Raw genomic sequence first — 27,297 nt, forward strand, 5'->3', positions numbered from 1 at the left:
GTGATAACGGGCAGAAATGCACGTTATCATAGTACTAAGTTCTTAAACAATGTTGGATTGCGTTGATGAAATATGTTAAATTGCATCCATTAAGCGTAAATTCTATAATATTGCGGTTGCATGCGTCCAATGTATTAGAGCAGTTGATCTTTATTTTTTTGTGCAGAATATACGTTAACGCAATGCAGAGATTACGATCATAGGAAAACTTCACCGCAAGACTTTGCGTTGATCGTGCTCGCAAACATTCGCCCAAGAAGAATCACCGCAACTTGGTTGGCGCAAATGGTGGGCGCATCTGGGTGAATGGATAATAAAGATCGATGGGACAGAAAGCTGACGGCAGTCGGATCCAAATTAAGTTGATAGTCGATAACGGTCACAAAGTACATTCAGTTTTATCGATGACAATTATCCAGTGCATCAGTCAGGAATTAAAGTTGTCCCATCTGTATAATCGGGAGAGTGAAGCCACCTTTCACCATGGAAACTCTATAAATACCAAGTGCATTCTTCATAGAGGGGTTAAGCAGTCGATTACTTCATCACTTTATAAGTTCATGCCTCTATCCATAGTTTTATTTCATTTAAGGCGGAAGCGAGGAAGAAGGTGTGTCGGTAGATCGTTCTGGCAAGCTTGGGAAAGCACCGAAAACTCCAAGACAGGGAGAAGGCCGACGCCTACGGAAGCGGGAATATTTGTAGATCAGAATAGAGATTCAGTGTAAAAAGTCTCGGTCAGCATGGAATTGCTACTAGGCTCTCTACCTTTACTTTCCATTGTCATTTTGTACTCAACTCAATTATAAGAATGGAATGTCTTTCTCTATATCTGTTCACTCCCTGTTGTTTATGCATGAGTAGCTAAATTAGTTGAATGGGTTGAGAAGTAGTTAGCTAGCATAACGAGGGAATCTTCATCTTTGCGATTATCTTGTTTATGTATGCTTCATTCATCTATTAGAGATACTCATGAGGGTAGTCTAAAGATAGGATCTAGACTTGGAAAGGTCAGGTCAGAATCTAGGTTTGAAAGAACCAGATTAGAATGCATAAATGGGAGATAGGCGCTTAGGAATGAGCACTATTTTTTGTTAATGCATCGCATGCATCTTAGTAATAAGGTATGATTGTATGTGATCACCTTGCTTACATGCATTTTACATCAATACATAGGACAAGAGTAGAGACTTAGGGATAAGCTCTATGGACATTTGCATTCAACACATGCGTCCTAGACTTAGGAGCATCGCACTGACATTGGAAAATAACTTGTTGTGCATGGTTGTAACATGATCGCAAGGTTTGACGCATTCCTGAGTAACGCTAGCTAAAAGACCTTCTCAACCCATTCATCACATACTCATTACGTCTATCAACGCAACTATCTTTCTCAAATTCGCCGTCTTTATTTACTTCTTTTTCATCAACGCGACAACACACCCAAAACTTATTATTTACTTGGTTACCACGAAGTCTTCATAAATATTACCAACGTAACTATTTTCACAAGCCCCTGTGTTCGACCCTGGACTTACCAGGAAACTCAAGGGAATTTACACTTGAATTCCATTGGAGAAACTTGAGTGCACAACGCAATCCATCAACGCATATCATCCATATTTTCATTCAATAAAATAACGCATCAAGTTTTTGGCGCCGTTCCCGGGGACTTCGGCAAAATAATTGTTAACGGTAATTTTTGTGATTTCTTTGCAGAACTCTCAATCTCTAGCGAACTACAACCTGGAGATTGAGAGAACATTTCGAAGGAGATTAAGAGACCGTTAATAGCAACCACAATCCGAGAAAGAAGAGATGGCGAAGCAGCCTAGAAATAGAGCACCAAACAACAACAATGTCATGGCAAATCCGATTCTATTGGCAAAGATCGCAATAGGCCCATTATGGACTATGCATCGCCAAACCTCTATGATTTCTCTCCAGGAATCATGAGGCCTGCCCTCGACGAAAGTAGATTTGAAATGAAACCGATGATGCTGTAGATGATCCAGGCTGTAGGTCAATTCGGAGGAAGGCGTGGCGAGGATCTGCACGCCCACCTCCGAAGTTTTATTGAAATCTGCAATACCTTTGTGTTCCTGAACATCTCTGCTGAGGAAGTTCGACTAACGTTATTCCCATTTTCTCTCTGTGATCAGGCTAGGAAATAGGCTTATTCGCTCGAATCAGGAAAGATTACTTCTTAGGAACAGGTGGTGAAGAAGTTTATGAAGAACTATTTTCCACCTACCGAGAACGCAAGACGAAGAAAGCTTATTACTAATTTTGAATAAGAGATGGACCAATCGCTCAGCAATGCTTGGGTGAGGTTTAAAAGGTTGGTCTGGCATTATCCGCATAATGGGCTGTCAGACTGCCTGCAAATGGAAATTTTCTATCATGGTTTGAATCCTGCTTTGCAGACTGCTGCCAATGCGGCGGCAGCTGGTGATTTGCTTGACAAAACTTACGATGAGGCGGAGAATATTCTGGACCGCATCTCCAAGAACCATGAAGACTGGAGGGAGAGTGACCAGAGATTGAGACTTAAAGATTCGGATGCAAATAATGGTGCCATTGTTTCATTACAAAACCAAATGACGCAATGATGAATTTGATTCAAGGAATGGCGATCAGCAGCCCAACACCACAAGATGGGCAAATCAACACAATAAGTAAAAACACCGCAAGGTGCGCGACTTGCATATAGGCATTTTGCCTGGAAGAATCAACAACAAAATTTTCAATCTGTGGCACAAAAAGAAGGGCCACCAGGATTCTTCCAACGCAACAACGGTCAATAGAGCAACCAAACAAGCAGCTCACAACAACCAACGCAATCTTTTTCTCTAGAGAGCCTATTGAAACAATATATAGAGAAAAACGAGACAATACTTCAAAGTCAGGCTACGTCCATTTGCAACCTTGAAGTGCAAATGGGCCACATTGTGAATAAGCTAAAAAGTAGACCACAAGGGGCGTTGCCAAGTTCAACCGAGCTTCCACGCAACCTAGGGGGATCAAGAAAGGAGCAATGTCAGGTCGTGACATTGCGCAGTGGAAAGATTGTGGAAGGAGAAAAGAAGAAGCAAGATAGATCAACTTCCATCGCAACTATGCCTGAATTGCAGTAATGAAGAGAAAATGTAGCAGTAGAACCTGAGGTTGCGTCAACCTCAAAGTCAAATGAAACGGGAACCGTGAAAATTCAGTTACCACCTTTCCCTTAGAGGCTAAGGAAGAAGAAAAATGAAGAGGTACAGTACCAACATTTCCTGTCTATGTTAAAACAATTACATGTTAATATTCCTTTCAGTGAAGCGATTGAGGAAATGTCTGCCTATGCCAAGTTTCTGAAGGACGTGGTAACTAAGAAGAGAGGCGCTAGAAAATTTTCTACGGTGCCATTAACGCAAGATTCCAAATCTATAATCCCATCAAAGATGAGCGATCCTGGGAGCTTCACGATTCCTTGCTCCATAGGAGGACTCTATATTGGGCAAGCCCTATGTGACTTGGAGGCCAACATAAATTTGATGTCGCTGTCAATCTTTCGACAATTAAATGTGGGGCAAATTATGTCCACCTCCGTGGCTCTTCAATTGGCTGACAGGTCTCTAGTTCATCCAGAAGGTAAGGTGAAGGACGTGCTGATCACGATTGATAAATTTATTTTGCCAGCTGACTTCATCATCCTAGATTATGAGGCTGACAAGGATGTATCCATCATTTTGAGACGACCTTTTCTATCAATGGGTCGCGCTCAAATTGATGTACACAAGGGAGAAATCACTTTGAGCATAAACGGACAGAAGCTCGAGTTTAACATAATTCGTGCCATGAAATTTTCGGATGAGGAAGACCTGCAAGATTCTGATGATGACCTGAATTTGATTGAAGAAGAAAAGTCTGATGAAGAGTGTGAAGAAGAGGATGCCAATGCATCCGTAGCTGCCTACAATGTGATCATAGCAAAAACAAACAAAGAAGAAGGAACGATTGCAATATAAGAAGAATAGCCAAAAGAAGAAAGAAAAACATCGTAACCTTCCCTCGTGGAACCACCAACACTTGAACTAAAAACCCTACCAACACATTTGAAGTACGCGTTTTTGGGGCAGAATGAGAAGCTGCCAGTGATGATTTCCTCTGCCCTCAACGAAGATCAAGAGAATGCGTTGATGAGCATTCTCAAGAAACATGTGTGAGCTATTGGCTGGACGCTCGCTAACATCAGAGGAATCAGGAGCAAGATCAGGTGGATAGCTTGGAACATATGGTGCAAGACGGAATTCACTCCTACCCGTTATAAGGATAGTAGATAGGTTGTTCTTTTTAGTACTAAATCCAGGTCTCAAATAAGGGGCCCCACCCTCTCCTTGGCCCGAGAGGGGTTCGATTTATAGGTTGGAACAAGATGTAGTTTTGGGTGTAAAACGGTTTTTATGACCCAGTCGATATTATGAACAGCCTATGAAGGATTAGCTTACTAATCATGGTTATATCATATGGATACAAATATATATATAGTGAGGGGAGTGCAACTACGAGATTGTAGTGGAATGACCCATGAGTTAACGAATGTTGATTAACTCCGTCTAAAGAGTTTAGCCAGCTAATCTCAAATCATTGGAGCCCATGATCTATAGGTCCATTAGGTTCCCTTACTAGCTCATATGGAATAAACTTAGAACAGTATGATAGAATGATTCGAATTGTTCGAATTAGGTGAAGAGAGAGAAACCGACAATATATGTGATATAGTAGTCAGTTTTCAGTTTAGAGATACAACTTTAATATTTAAATGTGATTTAAATATCAAGAATATGTATACGTACATATTCGGAAGCTCGAAAATGATGGAAATGGTCAAAGATATAAAAAGTCAAATAGTTGACTTTTGACTTTGAAAAGTCAAACTTTGACCGACCTTACATTCAAATGTGATTTGAATTTCGAGAAAATGAATGTGGATTCATGCTCGGGAGGTCAAAGTTAGTCAACACGGAAAAAATCATAAAAAGTCAAAATGTTGACTTTTAGGTCAAAGTTTGACTTTGACAAAATGACTATTTTGCCCTTTGACTAAAGTTAGTGGGAAAATCTAAACTTTTGTTGGATAATTCCACTAACAAAATAGTGGGCTAGGTGTTGGCTTATAGTGGAGACATTAAGCCCACTTAGATAGTGGAATCTAGGTGTTGGATTTTTTATGAATTGATTTCATGCAATTTTTACATGGCTCTTTTCTATAAATATGGACTTTGAATTTGGATTAAAAACTTTTGCCTTTTTGCCAAAATTCTTTTTCTAAAATTGGGCTGGAAAAATTACTACTTTGGAGCAAATTCAAAACCCAAACCTAACCCAAAATTCCATCTTTTTTTTCTATCTCTTTCTCTCTCTCAGGTTCTTCATCCATCGGGTCCCACAACCCGGTTCTGAGTCCAGAGGATAGTAGGTCAGCTTTAGTGGTGGTCCGGAAGAGTTCGGGTCGAGATTCAGTGAATAAAAGCATTTCGGGAGCTTCAAAGGTAATTATTAATTTACTATTTTTTCCTTCATTTGCATGTTATTTTCCTTTTAATTAAAAGAAATTAGAGTGTAATTAGATCCTTATTTCTCTGCGTATGTCTCGTGTTCCATCACATATATGTTTTATTTGGGTTCTTTTTTAGTTAGGGGTAGAATGGACCTTTTAAATCCCTTTAGTTAAGTATGATAGGTTTAAAGGGGGAACAAAAACACAGTACGTCAATTTTGATGTTTTGAAATTCTGGGATTTTCTCTAAATGAAAATTTCCTGGTAGATGACAAAGTCTCATCGCCATCTTTTGCAATTCTTAAATCAGGGTTACATGCCAAGAAATGTAATATTCAAGTAAGTTTGTTCATTTTGCTTGTGGAGTGTTCGAAGTTGGAGTAAGGAACTAGTTCTCCTTATCTCTTGGTCTTCAATCAAATGGTAATTCAAATCTAATCCTTTCCTTTGGATTGTTGTCAAATTGCCTGAGAATTTTATAATTTTGACATTTGGGGTTCAACAGTTGGATTCCTAATTTTCAAATCATAAGGTTTTTCATATCATCGGATATCAGAGCCTAGGCTTTAGATTGGGTATATGCTTGCTTTGTTGAGTCTATTTTCTTTTTAGGACTAGAGTTTTCTGTTTTGTGGTTCTTATGAAAAGGAAAAAAATATTGGATCAAAATCTAAGGTTTAATCGATGGTTGAAATTTGCGATTAAAATTGAGTTGAAAAAAAAAAGAAAGAAATTGAAGTGTGAGCGGCGTCGGACATTTAAAAAATTTTGAGAAGAAAAATTGGGAGTGAGCTCGGGGTTGCAAAATCGAATTGGAAAAGAAAAAACGTGGAAAAAAATTGAAAATCTAAGAGGCAAAATTGGCTTGGGCAGTTGCATACTATGAATTTGAGAAAAAGAAGTTGGGAAAAATTTTATGGAGAAGTGGAAACGTACAAAAGTTTTTGAGAAAAAGAAGTTGGGAAAAATTTTATGGAGAAGTGGAAACGTACAAAAGTTTTTTTTCAAGCAGGCACGTTAAACAGGTAAATCAAGCAGGCACATCATTTAAGCAGCTTAATTTTCATGAGTTTTAAGTGGTTGAAATTTCATAAGAAAAGATTAATAGTTTCAAAGATGCATTTACATGCTGAGATTAAATTGGAGTTTCAGTAAAATTAATGTCTTTAGTTTTTATTCCTAATTATTTGTTTCCTTTTTATTATTGTTTTGTCTAGTTTTTGCCTTTTTTTTTTTTTTTTCTGTTCATCTTGCACAACTCTTTGAATCTTGAATCTTAAATTCTTAGTTCAAAATATCTTGCTTTTTTGCTTTCTTATCTAGTTTGTTGAATAGGTTCTTGATTTCAAGTTTTTTTTTTTTTTTTTTTTTTTTTTTTTTTTTTTTTTTTTATAAATTCTATTAGTTCCTTGCTTGAGCTTGACATTTTATGCTCATTCTGGTATGATTTGTTTTTGGCTTGCCCTTGTGATCTTGATTGCAAAATTTTTGCTCATCACCTTTGAGAGAATTCTTTTTTATGGGAGAGCGCCTAGATTAAAGAGTGTAAACACAAGCAAACATCACCTATTAAGTGAAACATGTGAGGGAGTGACTTATGAGATCCACTTTTCTTTCACTTGTTTTTGTTTTGCAGCAATGTCAAACAATAGAGGTATTCCATGGAGGCAATTACAAGAAGGACTCAATGAGGGAGTCATGCACAATTTGGAAACCTTAATCAATGCGAGATTGGATAGAATAGAACAAAAGCTTCAAGATAGGGAAAGACTTTAAGTAAGGAGGTAAGTTGTGGAGGCTCATAAGGAGGAAGAAGACTTAGAGCAAAATGAATCTAACTCTAGCCCTACTATAGGTGGACCCAGAAGAGGGGAGCGATATTGGTGGAGAGGAATAAGAGGTCTTCATAATAGAAGGTCGCAAGATAGAAAAGAACACCACTATGGAGATCGAGGTTTTGGAAATATAAAAGATAAATTTCCAAAATTTTATGGTACGTCTGACCCTAAGAACTACTTCCAATGGGAACATGAGGCGGAACATATTTTTCGTGGTAATGATCTCTATTAAAAGAAAAAGGTAACTATCTCTATAACAAATTTTGATGGAGATGCACAAACATGGTGGGATAATGTGTGTTTTAAGAGGAGGCGGCATCAAGAGGGTCCTATCGAAACATAGCTAGAATCGAGAGAGCTCATAGGGAGGAGATTTGTACTAAAACATTACTTGAGAGATTGTGTACAAATACTTCAAGCTCTACACTAAGGGAGTAAAAGTGTGGACGATTATTTCAAAGAGATGGAGATGTTGATGGAGTGATTGGAGATAGATGAGGATGAAGAGAACACCGTGGCTAGGCTTCTTCATGGTTTAAATATTGATATGATGGAACATGTTAAATTGCAGGTATACAAGGATATTGAGGAATTAGTGCACCGCAGAAAGTGGAAAAGCAACTTCAGAGGAGAAAAATCAAAGTACACTTCTAAAATCTTTTCCAATTCAACTTTTGGGAAACACAATGACAAACCTATAGAATCTAAATTTAAAGCCAAGTTAGAAGTTGATAAACCTAAAGATAGGGAGAGTCCTCATCGAAAGCAAAACCAAAGATGGAGGCACCCACAGATCGAAATACAGACCTTAAGTGTTAAAAATGTCAAGGAATGGGACACATAAGTCGAGAATGTCCTAATAGGAGGACAATGATCATTAGAGAAGGATAGATAGTCATTGATGTGAGTGAAGATATGAGAAGATAGAAAGGTTAATGAGTGACTATGAGGGAGGGGAAGAAATAGAAGATATGTCATAATTATCCCTAGTCATTAGAAGGGTCTTAAGTACACACATGAAAGAGGATGATTTGGAGAATCAAAGAGAGAATATTTTTCATACACGTCATCTTGTACAAACCATACCATGTAGTGTAGTGATTGATAGTAGGAGTTATTCGAATGTTGTGAGCTCTAGTTTGATCTCGCGATTAGACTTGGATACTACATGTCATCCACAACCTTACAAACTACAGTGGCTTAATGATTGTGGGGAACTCAAGGTGACTAAGCAGATGAAGATTCCTTTTGCTATAGGGAGATATAAGGATGAAGTATTGTGCGATGTAGTGCCTATGCATGCAGGTTACATACTCCTTGGTAGCCCTTGGCAATTTTATAGGAATATTATCTATGATGATTTTCTTAACTGTTACACTTTCACATACAATGGTAGGAAAACTGTACTTATACCCTTATCCCCTAAAGAAGTGTTTATTGAAGAAGAAGAAGAAGAAGAAGAAGAGAACATGAAGAAGAAGAAGAAGAGAAAATGAAGGATTGAGAGAAAAGCAAGATCACAGCTTGCAACCTAGAGAGAAAATAGAGAGAAAACTAGCAAGTTAGAGTGTTAAATCTTGTGAGGTTAGGAAAGCTACGTTTTCGGAAGGAACCATACTCGTGGTTATATTTAAAGAAGCTTGTTTGCTAACCAAGGACCTTGAATCCTTTTTGCCTAGTATTTTTATGTCTCTTTTGTAGGAAATCAAGTAAGACTTTCCCAAGGAGTTACCAAAGGAGTTACCACCTTTGAGGGACATAGAACATAAGATTAACTTTATTCTAGGTGCTTAGATTCTAAACTGACCAGTGTCCTGGACCAATCTACAAAGAGGCTAAAGAGATTTAGAAGCAAGTTGATGAGTTGCTTGCTCACAAATATATGCATGAAATTTGAAGTCCTTCTAGTGTTCCTATCTTACTTATACCAAAGAACGATGGATCTTGGAGAATGTGTATAGATTGTAGGGCTATTAATAAAATTAGAATTAAGTATAGACATCCTATCCCTAGGTTGGATGACATACTAGATGAACTGTATGGTTGTAGCCTATTTACAAAAATTGACTTAAAATTTGGATACCATCGAATTATGATGCATTTTGGAGACTGAATGGAAAACCGCTTTGAAAATCAAGCATGGTTTATATGAATGGTTGGTTATGACTTTTGGCTTAACTAATACATCTAGTACCTTTACAAGACTTATAAATCATGTATTGCGTGAATTTTTAAGAGAGTTTGTAATTGTTTATTTTGATGATATCTTGATATATTCTAAGACACTAGGGGATCATGTTATGCGTGTTAGATGTGTTCTGGTTACGCTTAGAAAGGAAAAGTTTCATGCTAATCTAAGAAAATGTTGTTTTTGCATGGAAAAAGTAAATTTCTTAGGTTTTGTAGTGTCTAAACATGGAGTGGAAGTTGATTCTGAGAAAGTTAGAGTAATTAGGGACTAGGGAGTGACCTACACCTAAGAATGCTAGTGAGTTTGGGAGTTTCTATGGCTAGTCGGTTTCTATAGGAGGTTCATTAGAGACTTTAGTTCCATAGTTGCACCACTAAATGAACTTATAAAGAAACATGTGAAATTTGAGTGGAGACAAGCATAAGAACGTGCTTTCAGTGAATTGAAAGATAAGCTATGTAATGCACATTTACTTGCCCTGTCTAATATTGAACCAATATTTGAAATTGAGTGCGATGTCAGTGAAATAGGGATTTGAGCTATTTTAATGCAGGATCAAAGACTGTTGATGTACTTCAGTAAGAAGCTGAATGAGGCTACCTTGAAATATCCTACATATGACAAAGAACTTTATACCTTAGTGAAAGCACTACAAACATGGTAATATTACTTGTGGCCAAAGGAATTTACTATTCACACTGACCACCAATGCTTACAACACTTGAAAGGCCAACACAAGCTTAATCGAATACATGTGAAATGGTTAGAATTATTGAGACTTTTCCTTATAGGTATAAGAAAGGTAAGGAAAATGTAGTAGCGGATGTACGATGGGTTTCTGTTTAGGAAAAATAAACTTTGCATTCCCACATATTATATTCGTGAATTACTAGTTAAATAAGCCCATGGGGGAGGTTTAATGGGACATTTTTCATAATTAAGTCATATGACATGTTAAATGAATATTTTTATTAGCCTAGAATAAGACATGATGTACATAAGGAGTGTGAGAGATGTATTGCATGTAAGGAAGTTAAGTCTAAGTCGAAACCACATAGTCTATATATATATGCCTTTGCCAACTCCTAGTGGACCATGGTTAGATATTTCAATGGATTTTGTGCTGAGTTTACCTCGATCTAAGAGAGGGAAGGATGGCCTTTTTGTGGTAGTTGATCGGTTTAGCAAAATGACTCATTTCATTGCATGCAATAAAACTAATTATGCTAAACATGTCGCAGACTTGTTCTTTAAGGATGTGGTTGAATTGTAGGGCATTCTTAGAAGTATTGTTAGTGATAGGGATGTGAAATTTCTAAGTCATTTTTGGAGGGTAATTTGGGGAAAGTTTGGTAGTAAGTTAGTTTACTCTACTACATGTCATCCCCAAACTAATGGACAAACTGAGGTTGTCAATAGGACAATGGTGATTATGCTTAGGACAATAATAGATAGAAACACCAAAATTTAGGAGGGTTTTCTACCATTTATTGAATTTGCATATAATCGAGCTATTCATAGTGTCACTAAATGTACATTGTTTGAGACTATGTATGGATTTAACCCTTTATCACCTATTGATTTTTTGCCTTTACTATCTAACGAGGTTGTCAATTTACAAGCCGATGAGAAGATCGTCATGATTCGAGAGCTACATAAAGAGGTTAAAGAAATGATTGAAAAGTAAAATGCCAAGGTAGCTGAGAGGGTTAACCAACATCGAAAGCATATGATATTAAAGGAGAGAGATTGGGTTTGGGTCCATCTTCGAAAGGAAAGATTTCCACATCAAAGATATTCTAAGTTAAACCCAAAAGAAAATGGACCTTTCTAAGTGATGAAGAAAATTAATGATAATGCCTACCAGATTGATCTCGAAAATAAATATAGTGTAAGTGCTATTTTTAATGTTTCTAATTTAACTCATTTTGATGTAGATAATAAACTTGATTCTAGGACGAATCCTTCAAAAGGGGAGAAGATAATATGAATCAGAATGTCCTCGTGTTACCTCCAAGACCATTCACCCACTCAAGAGCTAAGAAACTATAATTAGCATTGAATTCTTGCAGATAAATGGAGATAGACTTGTTTAATTTATAAATTAATTTATACAAATTATAAACTTGATTGTTATGATTTGGAGAAAGTTAAAATTTAATCTTTATTATTTTAAAAGTTGGAAGTTTATCTTGATGGTTTAAATTTATTTATGAAATTGAAGTGAATTGTTGTGTGTTGTTGAGTACTCTAATGAAGTTATGATAATGATTCCGTTGAAGAGAAGAAGAGATTTATTTTCTTATTTCTGGAAAATTATTTTGTTGTGTATTATTGTCTTCTCGTGGAAGTTTCTTATTAGGTGTTCATCTCTTCAATTTTCCAGATCTGTAATTGTTATTGTGTAGAATATTATTCGTCTTCATATTACTTGAATTAATGCAAGATTCTTGTTAGATTGAATTCTTTTGTTTGCTTTGGATATGTTATTATTGGCAAGCTTAAAATGTGTAGTGTTCGTTTTATAATTTTATTTTTTGAGGCTATTCGTTTTCTTATTATAACTTTATGAATAATAGATAGAGCATTTTGTTTTTATTTTATTTTAAAAACTTGGATATAATATAATGTTATAATCTATAAATAATATGAACGCGCATAGTAAAATTGGATAAATTAAAAAATTATTAGTTTGATTCAATTTTGCTTGAAAAAATAAAAATGAAAGTATACTTATATTATTTGAAACTATTAGTATTTTATTAAATATTGTGCTATATGGGCAGAATAAGTATAACTCAATTTGTATACGAATGTATTCAATAAAAAGAAACGGACCAAATGAAAATTTTCTCAATTTTGATAAAATAAGAAAATTGAAAAAATGAAAAGGAAAAGAAAAAAGATCATTGGGCCCAAATTTAATTTAAAATTAAGTAATAATTCCATTTTGGTTTCATATATTGAAATTTGTTCAATTTTAGCCAATATAGTATAATTGTCTAATTTTAGTCCATACACTTCCAATCAATTTGAAATTTAGTCTTTCAAAATTCATTTTTATCGATAGGGGAAAGAGATGAAGGATAACGAGAAGAGAGGTGAAGAGAAGAAATTTGCTTTTTTAAAAAATTATATTTTATTTGTAAGATTTATTAAAATAAAAAATAGGTATCACCCAGCTTTCTGTTAGATATTAACGACAAACTTGAGGAAGGAACTAAAAGCAAACCTCATTGATCAAATTGTTGAGTTTGAAAACTCATGGACACAAACACATAACCCAAATAAAAATAATAATAATAAAAACTACATACAGATAATACCACTAAATTGTAATGACTTGTAAATCAATTATCGATCAACTTTGTAATTTTACTAATATAAAATTGGTAAAATAACAAGTTTACTTTATGATTTTTTATATTTGTGATACCTGAGTCAATAAACTTTAAATTTTGTATCTAATTGATTGTTTTTAAAATGGCAAATAGGTCTCTCAACGATCGAGTTTGACGTTTAAAGTTGAACTTTCACATTTGTGTCTAATAAATCATTGATCTACTTAAAAAAAAAAATCACAAATCTAAGGCACGTGAAAATAAAAAACTTGTTCTAGTTAAGAAAAAAATCAATTTGTACCTAATAGATGCGTTTATTTAATAATATTGAATATATATATCACATATATAACTTATTAAACATAAAATTAAAAGTTGAAAAAATATATTTGATATTTTGAAAGTTATTGAAATTATCAAACACCATATTGAAAGTTTATAAAACTATGATTTATTTTTCTAAGTTGGATCACATATTAGAACATGAATATAAAGTCAAAGTTTAATTTAATCAATATATTTTTTAAAAAATAATTTAGGCTCAATACTATTTTGATTCATGTATTTTGAGTTCTATTTCCTTTAATCTTTGTAGTTTCAATTATCCAAAATTTTAAATTTAGTCCATATAATTTCGATGTATCTTAAATTGAGTTATATATATATATATATAAATAAATTACGAGACTAAAATATAAGTAAACTAAAAAAATAAAAGAGGTGGAAAAGCCCATAAAAAATATCAGTGAAAATTTGATTTTCAAATGAGCATTGCAATATATAGGCTCTTTTAAAGTTTTCCTACTTTTTCATTTCACAGTCCAAAGAACATCAACAATGGCCTCTACCTCAAGAAAGTCGATACATTTGTTCACCTCTGCCTTGTTCGTCGTTGTAGTCCTTCTCAGCGGCTCACATTCGTCATTGGGTCGGTTCGATCTTGTCCTGTCCTAAAAAGTGAAGGCCAAAGTTCGTCTTAGGTCCAAGTCCAAGGCTTAAGGCATTGTTTAGGCTTGGATCGCCGATCCAACCTTCAATAGCTAAACCCATGACCTAACTCTTGAAAACATTTTTCAATTAGAGTGACCAAAATAAATTTGTGCAATAGGGACCAAAATAGACATTTTAAAGTGTATGTATTGGGGTGATTGAAGTTTCCATACCGATGAGTGCCACTTTCTTCATTACATACATAATTTATTTTGGTCCAGATATGGATGTTTCCATACCGATGAATTATTTTGGTCTTGATTTGGAAGTAGTTCCAGATATGCCCCTACCTATCATACTGTATTGTGACAATAGTGGTGCTGTTGCTAACTCGAAAGAACCAAGGAGTCACAAACGTGGAAAACATATTGAGAGAAAGTACCATTTCATCAGAGAGATAGTACACCGAGGAGATGTGATCATCACAAAGATAGCCTCTGAAGACAACCTTGCTGATCCATTTACAAAGGCCCTCTCTACTAAAGTGTTCGAGGGCCACCTGGTTGGACTAGGACTCCGAGCGATGTAATCTAGGGAAAGTGGGAGAATATCTATGGTATTAAAGATGTCCTAGTTTATTGTATTTTTCCTTTATGTTTCTCAACATTGTATTGTATCTATTTGTTCTCACTGGAGTTTTAGTCTAAGTGGGAGATTGTTGGGAATGTCCTAGAACTCACAGTTTGTGTTAAACATTCTATTTATCAATAAAATATTATTGAGTAATTTATTCAATAAAGTTGTTGATTTTGCATTCTATTATGAAAATCCAATAAACATATCCATGGCTATAGTATGAATAATTTAACTTTATGTGGTGACATAAACATGATCACGTTAATAGTATATAGCCTAAATGGTCTACGAAGTATATAGATGAAATTGGGTATCTCATCCTGATAACACTATTGGATGCGACCTATTTTGTAGGTAATACAAATGATGTGATCCACAGATCATTCATGTAGAGACATGTGAGTGGGGACATCTTATGCAATAAGTTTGCATATAGACTAGACCATGAAATAGTCACTTTTCTTCATAGCGACCATTTACTATTAAAACTGACTATTTCATTTTAAGTAACCTAGGATAACTCGATCTTAATCCTAGCTAGCTATGAACTCCTGTTTGTTTGAGATTATCCTTTGATCTGCATGGGTGAAAGTAGTCCAACAACATTGCTCAATAAGCCTTCCATTTGGAGATAAGACTGGATGAATAGCTGGGGACATAGCCCTACAAGATGGAATTCACTCCTACCCGATTTAGGGTTAGCAGATAGGTTATTCTCTTAAGTACTGATTCCAGGTCTTGAACAATCGGAGCACCGCCTTCTCATGATAGCTAAAGAACTTGATTCATAAGTATTATGAATCAAATTGTTCATTAGAGGGTCAGTAGGAACTTAAAGAACGAGATGTATTCACAGGGGTAAAACGGTAATCTTGACTCAGTTGTGATTGCAAACGACCTGTGAAGAATCGACTTACTGATCATGGTTATATTGAGTGGACATAATATATCTATAGTGAGGGGAGTTCAACTATGGGCTTTAGTGGAGTGACCCATTAGTTAACGAATGGGAGTTAATTCGGTGTAATGAGTTTAGCCAATTAATCTCGAATCGTTGGAGCCCATGATCTGTAGGTCCGTGAGATCCTCATACTAGCTTGTAAATAAATTAGCTTTAGAGTAGTGTGATAAGTTAATTTGAAACGTTCAAATTAGAATTAAAGAAATTAGTAATTATGAGATATAATTACACGTTTAATTTTAAGAATTAAACGGAATAGGAGAATTAATATTTAAATATGATTTAAATATATGAAAGTGAATTTGTGTAAAATTAATTTAATATTTGATATTAAATTAATTAGAAGTAATTAAATTATTTAAATAATTATTTATTAACTTTATTAGAAAATTAATTTATGAAATTAATTTTGCAAAATTAATAATATTTTCAATTTTTGAAATCATTTGGTAAAAATTGAAAAATTTGAAAAACAACACAAAATGGAATAATGATTTTTTTCCATTAATACCTTTAACTAGCTCACACGAAACCCATTTAAATTTGGCTTCAATAACTCTAAGTATGAGCTGCATCACATGCAACCATCTTCATTGCATGAAAGGCCTGCAATAAATAAAAAAAATTGGAGTGGAATTGAGGCATGCATCTATAGAGTTTTTGCTGAAAAATCGGGTTAAAGAAGTTGTTCTTCAAGTGGGTTGTAGCAGTGAGTTCTTCTCCAAATTTCCTTCATTCAAGCTGATTTTGAGTCCCATAACTCAATCTAAAACTCCAAGAGAATAGTGGGGAAGATCTTGAGGTGATTCACAGCAAAATTCAGAGAAGTTTACAGTTGAGAATCAAGATTTCAAGAAGTTCTACAAAGGTATGACTTGAAACCCTCTTGTTTTTGTATGAGCATGTTTTAGTTACTGCCAAAATTAATGAATTAGAGTGCTTATTGATCCTTGTTGCTTCTGCTGCTTGCTGATATACTCTAACAAAAGGTTTATAGTATATGGGTAAGGTCGAGTGTCTTATTCTAGTAACACTATGGATACGACACACTTTGTAAATGTTACAAGAGTTTTAAGTGTTATAAACTATTTGATCCAAATAGTTCATGTGGAGACATGTGAGCGAGGGTATCGTGTGCAATGAGATTATATAAGACCAGACCGCGAAATATATAATCTTTCGTAATAACACTATTAACTGAAGAGATAAAAATATTTCAAATGATAACCACGTAACTCAATCTAAGTCTTGAGTGAGTTATGAACTTCTGCTTATGAGGGTTGTTCTTTGATTTGTATGGGTGAGAGTGACCCTAATTGTCGACTCAATAGGCCTACTATTTTGGGAACGATACCAAATGAGGAGTTGGGAACATAGCATCAAAATATGGAATTCACTCATTCTTACCTTTAGGGAAAATAGATAGATTGTTCTCTTAAGTTCTAACTCTGGGGCTTGAACAATGAGGTCTCACCCTCTCACTAGCTCGAGAGGGATTTTGTTTGTGGTTGGACCATAAATAGATTGTTCATTAGAGCTCAATGGTATTTAAGGAGCAAGATGTAACCACAGGAGTAGAACGGTAATTTGACCCAGTTATAATTACGAACAACCTGTGAAAGATTGACTTATAAAAAATGGTCAATATCAATGGACATATAAATATTCTACAGTTCATAAGAATGCAACTATAACTATTTAGTGAAGTGCCCTATAATTAATGAATCTTGATTAATTTAATTAAAGAGTTTAATGAATTAATCTCATATTATTGAAGCGTATAACTATAGGTCCATAAGGTCTCATGCTAACTCACTACGAGTAAAATAAGAGTTGTTAATTTTTTTTTTTTAAAGAATTTGAAGTGTTCAAATTATTAAAGGCAAATGGTGTTAACTATATATGATACATTATAATATAGAATTTATTTTGAATAAAATTCAAAATTAAACTATATAATATGAGAGATTTAATTTATTTGAATAAGATTCAAATAATAAATTATATGAATTAGATTCATACTAAAACGATAGGTTAAAAATAATATGGATGAGATTCATATTAAAACTATAAGTTATTGAGAGATATGTGCATTTGAATACAATTCAAATATGTCTTTATTTGATTAATTTATTTTTTAATTTAATTTGATTAAATTAAATTAATATAATTATATTATCAATTAAATAATTTATTATTGTTGTTGTTATAATAAATAATTCCCCTACGGTTATTTACATGAGAGTGGGGTAGTGGGAAGAAAACTTCCCTTCTGTATTGATGTGAAATACATAGACTATTCTCAGTGAACTCTCACTCTCAATATAAGGGGAAAAAAAAAAGAAAGAACTATTTGGTCTTTTAAAAAGATACTAAAAAATTTCTCCTTTCTGGAGCATTTTCTCTCTTTCATCAAAAGGATTCAAACAAGCCAAACTCTTGCTAGAGAATAGCAGAAAAACACTTGTGGCAGTGTATGGTTTGAGGAAAAGTTTTGTAATGTTCGTGACGTAGATTAAGAAAAGAAGAAATTTGAAGAAAGGTGTTCAAGGGTTTGTGTTCCTATTTCTTGTAATTTTAGTCTAAAGTATGCTTAAAAATAATTTTTACTGTTCTGTAATTTGATTCTTGTAATACAATTAGTCAAAAAGAAATCAATCGCTTCTGATCTAAGAATTCTATTCCTTCAGGCCACCAATCACATCCCAACCCGCTAGCTTAATGGGAGAAGCATCACAAAGCATCTGTATTTAATTTCCACGTATCATGTTCTAGAGGAATCCATCCCTAGGTCATTAAGTGATGACCCTCCAATTTAGTCTTTCTACATGGAGAGCCATCCGATCTCCTTGAACTTCAAATGTTGATCAACGACAACACAAATGGAGTCGATATCTGCTTAACGAATAACCCTCGAAGTTGAAGATCTAACCTAATATATAAATCTTAAAAAAAAAAAAAAAAACATGATTCACTTATAATGGATGATGAATATAGATTACGTTACAAATTTAGTTTCTTCAATTTTTATCATTTCAGGGTTCAATTTCTACAACTATTATAAGTTTGAGAGTTCAATTTTACACTTTCAAAAGTTTGAGGGTCCAATTTTTACGATAGAAAGTTTGAGGGTATAATTGTAAATACAATTATAATTCAAGTTTTTGCAATTTAGCCAAAAATTTTCAACAATCATTGTGTTCCAGTCAATGTAGCTCCAAATTGAAAATAATTTTCCTTAAGGGGTGTTTAGCAACCCAAGAGAATTGGGTTGGATGGGCTTTTTAAGCCCACGTGTTTGTTTGACCAATTAAAAGGAAAACGGTGGGTTTAATTGTTAGGGTTGATGCCTTAAATCTTGTAGGGTCATGTAGTTTGTAAACACGTGTATGAACAAACATATAATATGAAATATTTTATTCACTAGTCTATGAAATATGAGATATTTTAGTTGCATTAACCACAAACCAATAATTAAGATCCCTGGTTATCGTTGTAACTTAAACTTGTATGTGGAGACATACAAGTGGATCGTATCTTAAGTGATAACCTAAATGATCTGTAGTATATGGATAAAGGAGGGAAACCTTATACTGGTGACACTACGGATATGACTAGCTTTGTAGATGTTACAAGTGTTGTAAAATGCTACAAATGATCCGATCCTGGTCATGCATGTGAAAACATGCGAGTGAGGGTATCGGACAAAGGAGTTTGTATAAGACCGGACCACGAAATGTTTAGTCTCATTATATAACGTCGTTCATGGCTGAGAATTTCATTTCACTAGGATGACCATAGGTAACATGACCTTAATCCTGATTGAGTTGGAAACTCCTGCTATGAGGGCGGTCCTTTAATTTGCATGGGTGCGAGTAGCCAGATTGCCGACTCAGACCTACCACTTTGGGGATTTATCTGATTGGAGAGCTGGGAATTCAACTACACAAGATGGAATTCACTTCTTCCCCGAAGCAGGGGTAAGTAGATAAATTGCTCCCTTAAATTCTGTGGTTTGAACAATATGGCACCACACCTTTTCATGGCCCAAGAAGTGTCCACTCATAGTAAGACTATGATGTATTGTTCATTAGAAGAATCAGTGTACTCAAAGAGTTAGTCCAACTGTACTTACGAGCGAACACAGAAATATATCTGTAGTGCGAAGAGTGCAACTGTCGGTCTTTAGTAGAATGCCTGACAGTTAACGGATGGTAGATATCGTGATTAAAGAGTTTAGTCTTGGTAACTCAATGGATTCATGTCGAGAATTTGTTTTTGGGATAGTTTGAAGTGTTCAAATTAACAAAAGGAAATTTGATGCTTCTCGTTTACTAAACGATCGAGTACCCAGTCTATACGATAGATTTAGACATTCCTCCCACTTACTCGATCGTATACTTCCTCCTTCCTTCTACTAAATCCACACAAAGCCCACACCTCCTGGATTCTCACACCGAGAATACCAAGGTAACCGAGTGGTAGTATCGAGTGTTGTTGTTCGAGGGTCAAGGATCGAGTCTTACTCGATTGGGTTTGAGGATCTGACAGCTCGTGAGTTGCACTGGTTGTTCGTGCGTTTGATTGAGGAAATATGCGACGAATAGTTCTTCAAAGGTATGTCACTTGATCCTAGTTGGTTTTAACTTAATAACATGCTGTAATTTACTTGGTGATGCATAACTGTTCTTGCTTGTTCGTAAATGCTTTGTTCTTTCACAATAGGTTTGGAACATTCTTGCTTCCGCTCAATGGTTCTCTTGTATAAGAGTCCTTCATTAATAACCCACCATTTTTGTTGAAAGGTGTTGTAATTAAGTACAATGGGGTGAGGGAATCGAACCTCAGACCTCGAGATCGATAGTACAAGCAGTATGTCAGTTGAGCTACGCTCTTGTTGGCAATAACCCACCATTTTATTCCCAAAAAATCAGCCCTAATAATGTCTATTTTCAATTACTTCTCTCTTAACTCTCCTTTGACATTTATCTCTCTCCCTCGTTTGTCGCTTCACATTTCTTCCATTTGTATCTCTTCCATCTTCTCTCTTCTTCATCCGACTGGTAACATCCTCTTCGTCTACTCGATTTCTCCTCTCCAATTGTCTCTTCTTGCTAGATTTTCTCTTATTGCATGAAATTTTTTGTTCAAATATACTTTTTTCGCAAGTTCTTGGTTTAGATCTTTTTTTTTTTGGGAGATTTTTTTTAGATCTACTTTTTTCTTTTGTAATTTTACGTTCATGTCTACTCTTTTTGGAAGTTTTTTTTTTTTTTGTTGAGATTTACTTTCCTCTAGAGTTCTTTATTCGAATTTACTTTTTTTGAGGATTTTTTCATGGGTCTTGGATCTATACATCTGTAGATCTGTAGGGTTTTGTGTGGTTTTGGATCTAGTTTTCTCTGCAAGTTAGAACTGTAGAGTCTTGTGTGGTTTTCTTCTTGGATTTTTTGGGGTTCGATTTTATGATTTTGTGTTCGATTTTTCTTGGACATCATATGAATGAAATAAATTTATATTTTTCTATAATATTATTTTTTGTACCTTCAAATGCTCGTAACTGTATGCATAGAAAATGTTATATTGAATCCATTAAAAAAAACTTGTACTTCAAGGGTAACTAAATTGTACAAATTTTCAATATTTTCATTTAAGATGTTAAATAAATTTTTTGTTGTATTTAATCGGAAAAAATGTAATAAAATTTGGACAAAATGTAAATTTTAATATTGCCTTTGTACATTTTTTTTTTTTTTTTGAAAGTAGGTGATAAACAAAGCAGGTTGAAGAAATTGTTCGATAAATTAGTTTAAAAAATAATAATAATAAAATATATATAAGCAAACAAACTGTTCTAAAAAATATTTGGTAAATAAATTTAGGAAAAACAATCGGTATACAAGTTTAAAAGAAAACAATATTTGGTAAAAATTTCAATAAATATTTGGTAAACAATTTTTCTAAGAAAAAAACGTTTATGGGTAAACCAGTTTTCAAAAAAGTATATAAATTAAAATGAAACTAGTTGGTAAATAGTTGGTAAATAAAATTAGAAAACAAATAGTTATTAAATAGATGTTAAAACAGTATAATTGTTAGATAAGTTATAAAAAACATGGTTTGGGATTAAACTTTTACATAGTTCGTAAAATATAGTTGGTAAACATATGTTAGATAAATTTGATCTCTTCTTAGGTCGAAGATTAAGACAATGAAATATTTGTCAATCTAATTAATTGTAAAGATAAGCCTAACGAACCATTACTTATTGAGACTTGCTTATGAGAACTCCTAATCCATAACCATGAAAAGTTGAAACCTCTAAATCCTAACCCCAAAAAAATCATTTACGTTAGAATTAGAGTTTTTATCGTTTTTGAAAAGAATATGTAATGTTTTACAAATTGAAAAAAATTAGAATTTTTACCCTTTTTGTCATAACAAGTTAAGAAAATAGATGTATAATTGAAAAATAATCAACCATAACAAAGCAAAGCAAAATAAAACAAACAAACAAATAAAAGAGAATCAATCTCATTAAAAAAAACTGCACCGGATATCCAACTGAACTGAACTTAACACTACGTCCAAACATAGACTTTTTTACTGGGCTCAATTCTTCAATTACAGATAATAATTATTAATTACCAATCCAACTCAATTTTATATCTCAAACACAAACCATTTAACTTTTATATAATAATTATCAACTCGCCGGGAAAATTAGATAATATATAGTTTCTGCCTTTTGCTTTTAATGTACTTCTTTGGGTGTTCCATACCTTCTGTCAAACCGACCTTTCCATATTCTTCACAGCTTTATCAATTCACTGTTAATTTTGTTAGCGATTCTACGAAAGCCAATCCGTTCAATTTTACTACAAAAGGACACCGAAGAATCAAATCCAAAATCCCAAAACCCCATTCGTCAAGCAAAGCTACAACTTCGTTTTCCATATCCATCATCCAGACCAAACCTATCCTTTCGTTTTCCATAACCCAATTTCCCATTCTTCTTCTTCTTCTTCTTCTTCTTCTTCAATTCAAGAGAGAGAAAACGACTTCTGTTCCTCTTTTGGACTAGTCGAGATCCGATCCTTATTGGGTTTCAAAAATTTTGGACTCTTGTGTTTGTCTATGGCCTTTGGACTATTATAGAGAGAGAAATTGAGAGACCCTTTGAAGTACAGAGAGTGAGAGAGGAGTATATAGGGCAAAAGGCGGCGAGATCTCAATACCCATTTCGTTTTTTAGAGTAATTTTTGTTTTAGGCCTTTTATCGAATAGATGGTGGGAATTTTTTCAAGGTTTTCTGCTAGCAGAACAGGGCATCGACGAGCGCAAAGTGCCCTCGTAAGTAGTTTCTTTATCTCTATTTGGCGAATGAAGATTGCTTTTTATTTGCTTTAACTATTTCGAATTTGTGTATTGCTATGAATCTGTCGCTGTTTGTTTTTCCTTTTGAGGTTTTGAAGTGACGGGTTGTCGATTGATAGTTATATATCTTGGGATTGAGATTATTGGTTCTGTTTCTGAAGAATCTGAACTCATTTATCGAAAGGTTCAAATTATTTTCATTTTCTGGTTTTTTCATGGCTGCTAGATTGGTTGACTTTTGATAAATTGGAATCTTACTTGCCTCTTGTGGTGGAGTATACGATTCTATTCAGCCATTTTGTAGAATACTTTGACTTGGGTCATCTGAAGCTCGAATCTAGTGCTGATGTTTGGTCTACTTTTTTTAAAATAAAATTAATAATAGTAAACGTTGTTGATTCCATAGTAGTGGACCAGTTAAGCTTTTATGCTTCTGATTTCCATGGCTGGTTCTGAGACCTTATCATATTTGCTATTTTACTTGTCCTATTTTACTTTGAAACTTTGATGGAGGTAGGGAAATTACCATCTGGGTCGATTTTTTCTTTTACCCTTTTAGATTTGTTAAACATTTAGTTGGATATTTTGGGTAGCTGTGATGTTAATAAAGTGTGTTTATTTGACGCAGGATGGGAGGGAAGGACTGCCTCCAAATCCAGAAAGTACAGGTGTTAGTGCTACCTCTGCTGCTGCTTCTCATGGAATTGAAGTAGCAGTGGAGTTCAAGCCCGTCGAACACCCAATTGAGCCTCTCGACAACGATAGGCCAATTCAGTGCCCATTGCCTGAACCGTCTATTCTGAATGTAAGTTGCAAAATTGATCCTCTTACACAATTTTGTTCAGTTTAATGCCCATCTGATCAATTATATATCTAGTTGCTTTATTGCATATATTGATGTGTATTTGTCTGAGGGTGAAGGGGAAGTGTTGGACGGGTTCAGTCTCGAAAGTCGTTTATTCATTGATTCATTTTGGGAAGTTTGTTCATGATTTTAAAGATGAGATTTAGAACTGTGCAAGAAACCAATATGGTAAGCATCATAAAGTAGAGATGTCCCTTATACTAAAGAGCAAACTTATTGCACAAAATCATCAGTTCCATCTGAAATAACCATTTCTACCCATCCCCCAAACACAATTATATGTAAAAATGATGACTCGGTCTCGAATTATGCTGATTACAATCAGAATAAATAGTTGTGATTTTGTAAATATGAAAAATATGAAAGATTCGAATCTTATTGTCCTTCCTTAAGCTATTCAAAACTTTGTTTGAATATAACATTTATGATAGATGAAATTTGAAAGCCATGAAGCTGATTTTGGTTGAACTAATTGTTAGAGAAATATGATGTTGTTTGCTTCCTTGTTGATTTACCAAACCTACCAGTGAAAGTTGTAGGTTTGTGATATATTTTGTGATCTGATTTTGAACTTCTCAATCACTAGGATGGAAGAATATGGAAGGAACGTGTATCGAGTATACGGAAACTGCCAGATTTGCCTGTTATGAAAGAAGCCGAAGTCGGTGAGACAAGACCACGGGCAACACGCACAATCTTACCATCTATCAGTGCCCCCGAACATAACATCCTAAACCTACTTGAGGAATCCGGGATATAGCACAACTAGTTACTTAAATTAGAGCTCCCTATACAATATTTTTTAAAGTTTGCATCCCCTCACCCCACCCCTCAACCAAATTCTTACCTTTATTGTTTTTCCATGTACAATGCCATGTCACAGGTTCAGTGTTTACATAATATATCAGAAGTTTTGTGTTCAAATCTTCAGCTTTCTGTATTATCTCTGTTAGTTTTGTTGTTCAGGTACTATTTTGTCATTGAGGTCCCGAAATCCGAGGAAGAACGTTTGAGCATTCGAGAGTCGAGATTATAGGTTTGGCATTGCAGACTTGTTTAATAATGGGAAGAGGAAGATGATTGATGTTAGGTAAATACAACTGCCTGCACATGGCTCAAAAGGTTTGAAAGAATTAGAGTTGCAAATTATTAATGGAAAAATGGATGGGTTTAGCTGGATATCAAATATTGTGCATGAAAGGACCTTTACAGCTTCTTATTTTTTTTTAAAATATTAGCTCTAGGATTTTCTAGGAGACCTAAAATATGTGGGGATAGGACAACTATGGCCATTAAAGCCCTTTCTTGTGTATATATATGTTTTTTCTTGTTTCCTCTTTTTCTTAATAACTGTTTCTTGTTCTTTATTTATTTTTATTTTTTTATTAAAAATAACTTTTTTTTTCTAATAAAAAAAAAAAATCTAATAGAAACATGTTTAGTAATCGTTGCTTGTTTCTTTCAAAAATTTTAAATAAAAGTAAAACGTTTTGTATGAAAACTTGGTTTTTTTTTCCTAACATTTAAAGTAAGAAAATGGTAATGTTCTCTAAAAGTTTAGAGAACACTTGTGATCCACTAGTTTTCTTTAAATAAAAACATTTATATGTCCTACAAGTTTATAAATAAACAATTTATTCTATTAAACCTATATTGTATAGGACAGTTCTCAGCATATCTTCAAAAGGATCTAATTGTGAATACCTAACATTTGAGAGTTTGATTATTTAACTAATTGTGTGGCATTAAATTAAAAGCCAAAATAATCGAATGGACCCCGTTGATTATTTTCCTATAATTTGAAAATGTTAATATTTCGGTTAGTTTGACTTTATCAACACAATATTTAATGTGTGTATGATGTCTAGGGGAAAAAAAACATTATCTCTATTGAGGGAAAATGTAGCGAAGGTATTTTAGGTTCCATTGGGTAATTATTTTGTTTTTTGTTATTGTTTTTGAAAATTAAGTCTATGGACACTACTTTCCCCTCTAAATTTTTTCCTTTATTATCTACTCTTCATCAATGATTTAAAAAATCAAGCCAAATTTTGATAATTTAAAAAAAGTAGCTTTGAAATTATTTTTTTAGATTTGGAATTGGAAGAATTCAATCATTATACTTAAGAAAAATGTAAATCATTGTAAGAAGGTAAATAATATAGGCTTAATTTTCAAAAGCAAAAATAAAAAACCAAATGGTTATCAAAACGGGACCCTAGTTATAAACACTTAGTTTGTTTTTATTTTATTTTATTTTTTGATAAACTTGATTGTTTTTTTATGTGCGATAGGTGAGAGATTCAAACTAAAATTCTTGGTCGTTAACAAATATTTTATGCTAGTTGAACTAAGTTCGAACCGAAAAGGTTGAGTTAAAAATCTTCAATAACAAACTACTTTCATATTTGGCTCTATAATTGTAGAGGATATTTTTATTTGTTTGATCTAATATTGGAGTATGACAAAGTCTAAAAGGTTTTTCGGTTGAGTAATGTCAGCTAGTCTAGTCAAATTATACCATGTAGCAATTGACATGAAGCTAAGTTCCACCATGCTTATTAAAATAGATTGAATCAAATTTAAATAACCTTTAATTGGATGAAGCCCAAGCCTAAAAGTGGAGCCCAAAGTCAATTAAGGACAAGTCCATATAGAATCTCCCAGAACTCTATAAATAGAGGAAATTGTTCTTCCTTTGGGGGATCAAGATGTTGGGAATGCGACCAAAGACCCACATTAGTTAGATAAGAGGAGGATCATGGGTATATAAGTGAGAATGACTATCTCCATTAGTATGAAGCCTTTTGGGGTGAAACCAAAAACAAAGCCATGAGGGTTTATGCCCAAATAGACAATATCATACCATTGTGGAGATAGTTTAAGGGTTGTTGACCCTATCACCTGGTATCAGATTTGAGGGGAGGATTGTTGGAGAGTTGAATTCTACAAGAGTCAGAATTCAAAATTCAGAAGATTTAAATTTAGAAGACTTCAACATATTGATTCTCTCCCAACATACAATTTGAAGATTCATTTTCTTAAAACTCATGAAAAAACTCATAAGCCCATCCGAGCAGATCATTAAGTCAAAGGTCAGTCCAAACTGATTTACGGCTCAAAGACCGGTCCAAACTAACCAACAAGTCTAAGGTCATTGGTCATTCAATTGAAAATTATCAAGCTAAAAGACCAAGCATCCAAGAAAATCAACAAGTTCAAAGCTTGATCCCTCACGAAGATTATCAATCCCAAAAGTCGATCATCTAAGAAAATCTACAAGTCCAAAGATCGTTCATCTAAAAAGACCAACAAGCTTAAATATTAAAGCTCATACATTCAAAAAAAGAATCAAATGACCAAAATTCGAAATCGTAGCACTTACGCTACAAATCAATAAAATCAAATTCATTTCCATAGATTAAATTTCTTTGTCGAAATCTCATGTGAACAATGTGGTTAAGACTTTGAGAGCGAGAAAGTAATTTTGCCCATGTTTCAATCTCCCATCCCTACCACTAAAAAAATTAAAACCAAACTAATATTTGTTTTAGTCCTTTATGTATTAACATCTTTCAATTAGTTCATCAATATTGGAGAATTTTAAGTTTTG

At 34.0% G+C, this 27,297-nt stretch overlaps 1 protein-coding gene across 1 annotated transcript; it reads left to right on the top strand.

Annotated features, from left to right (window-relative positions):
• The first annotated feature begins 22,198 nt into the window (after window positions 1-22,198).
• Window positions 22,199-24,608, top strand: LOC120081150 (cystic fibrosis transmembrane conductance regulator). The gene is made up of 3 exons (XM_039035831.2): window positions 22,199-22,795; window positions 23,448-23,624; window positions 24,271-24,608. The coding sequence occupies exons 1-3, from the start codon at window positions 22,730-22,732 to the stop codon at window positions 24,442-24,444; spliced, it is 417 nt and encodes a 138-aa protein (XP_038891759.1). The 5' UTR covers window positions 22,199-22,729; the 3' UTR covers window positions 24,445-24,608.
• Window positions 24,609-27,297: the final 2,689 nt, after the last annotated feature.

This window comes from Benincasa hispida, chromosome 11 (genome assembly GCF_027475165.1).
Source record: "Benincasa hispida cultivar pf3 chromosome 11, pf3_genome.v1.1, whole genome shotgun sequence".
NCBI lineage: Eukaryota > Viridiplantae > Streptophyta > Magnoliopsida > Cucurbitales > Cucurbitaceae > Benincasa > Benincasa hispida.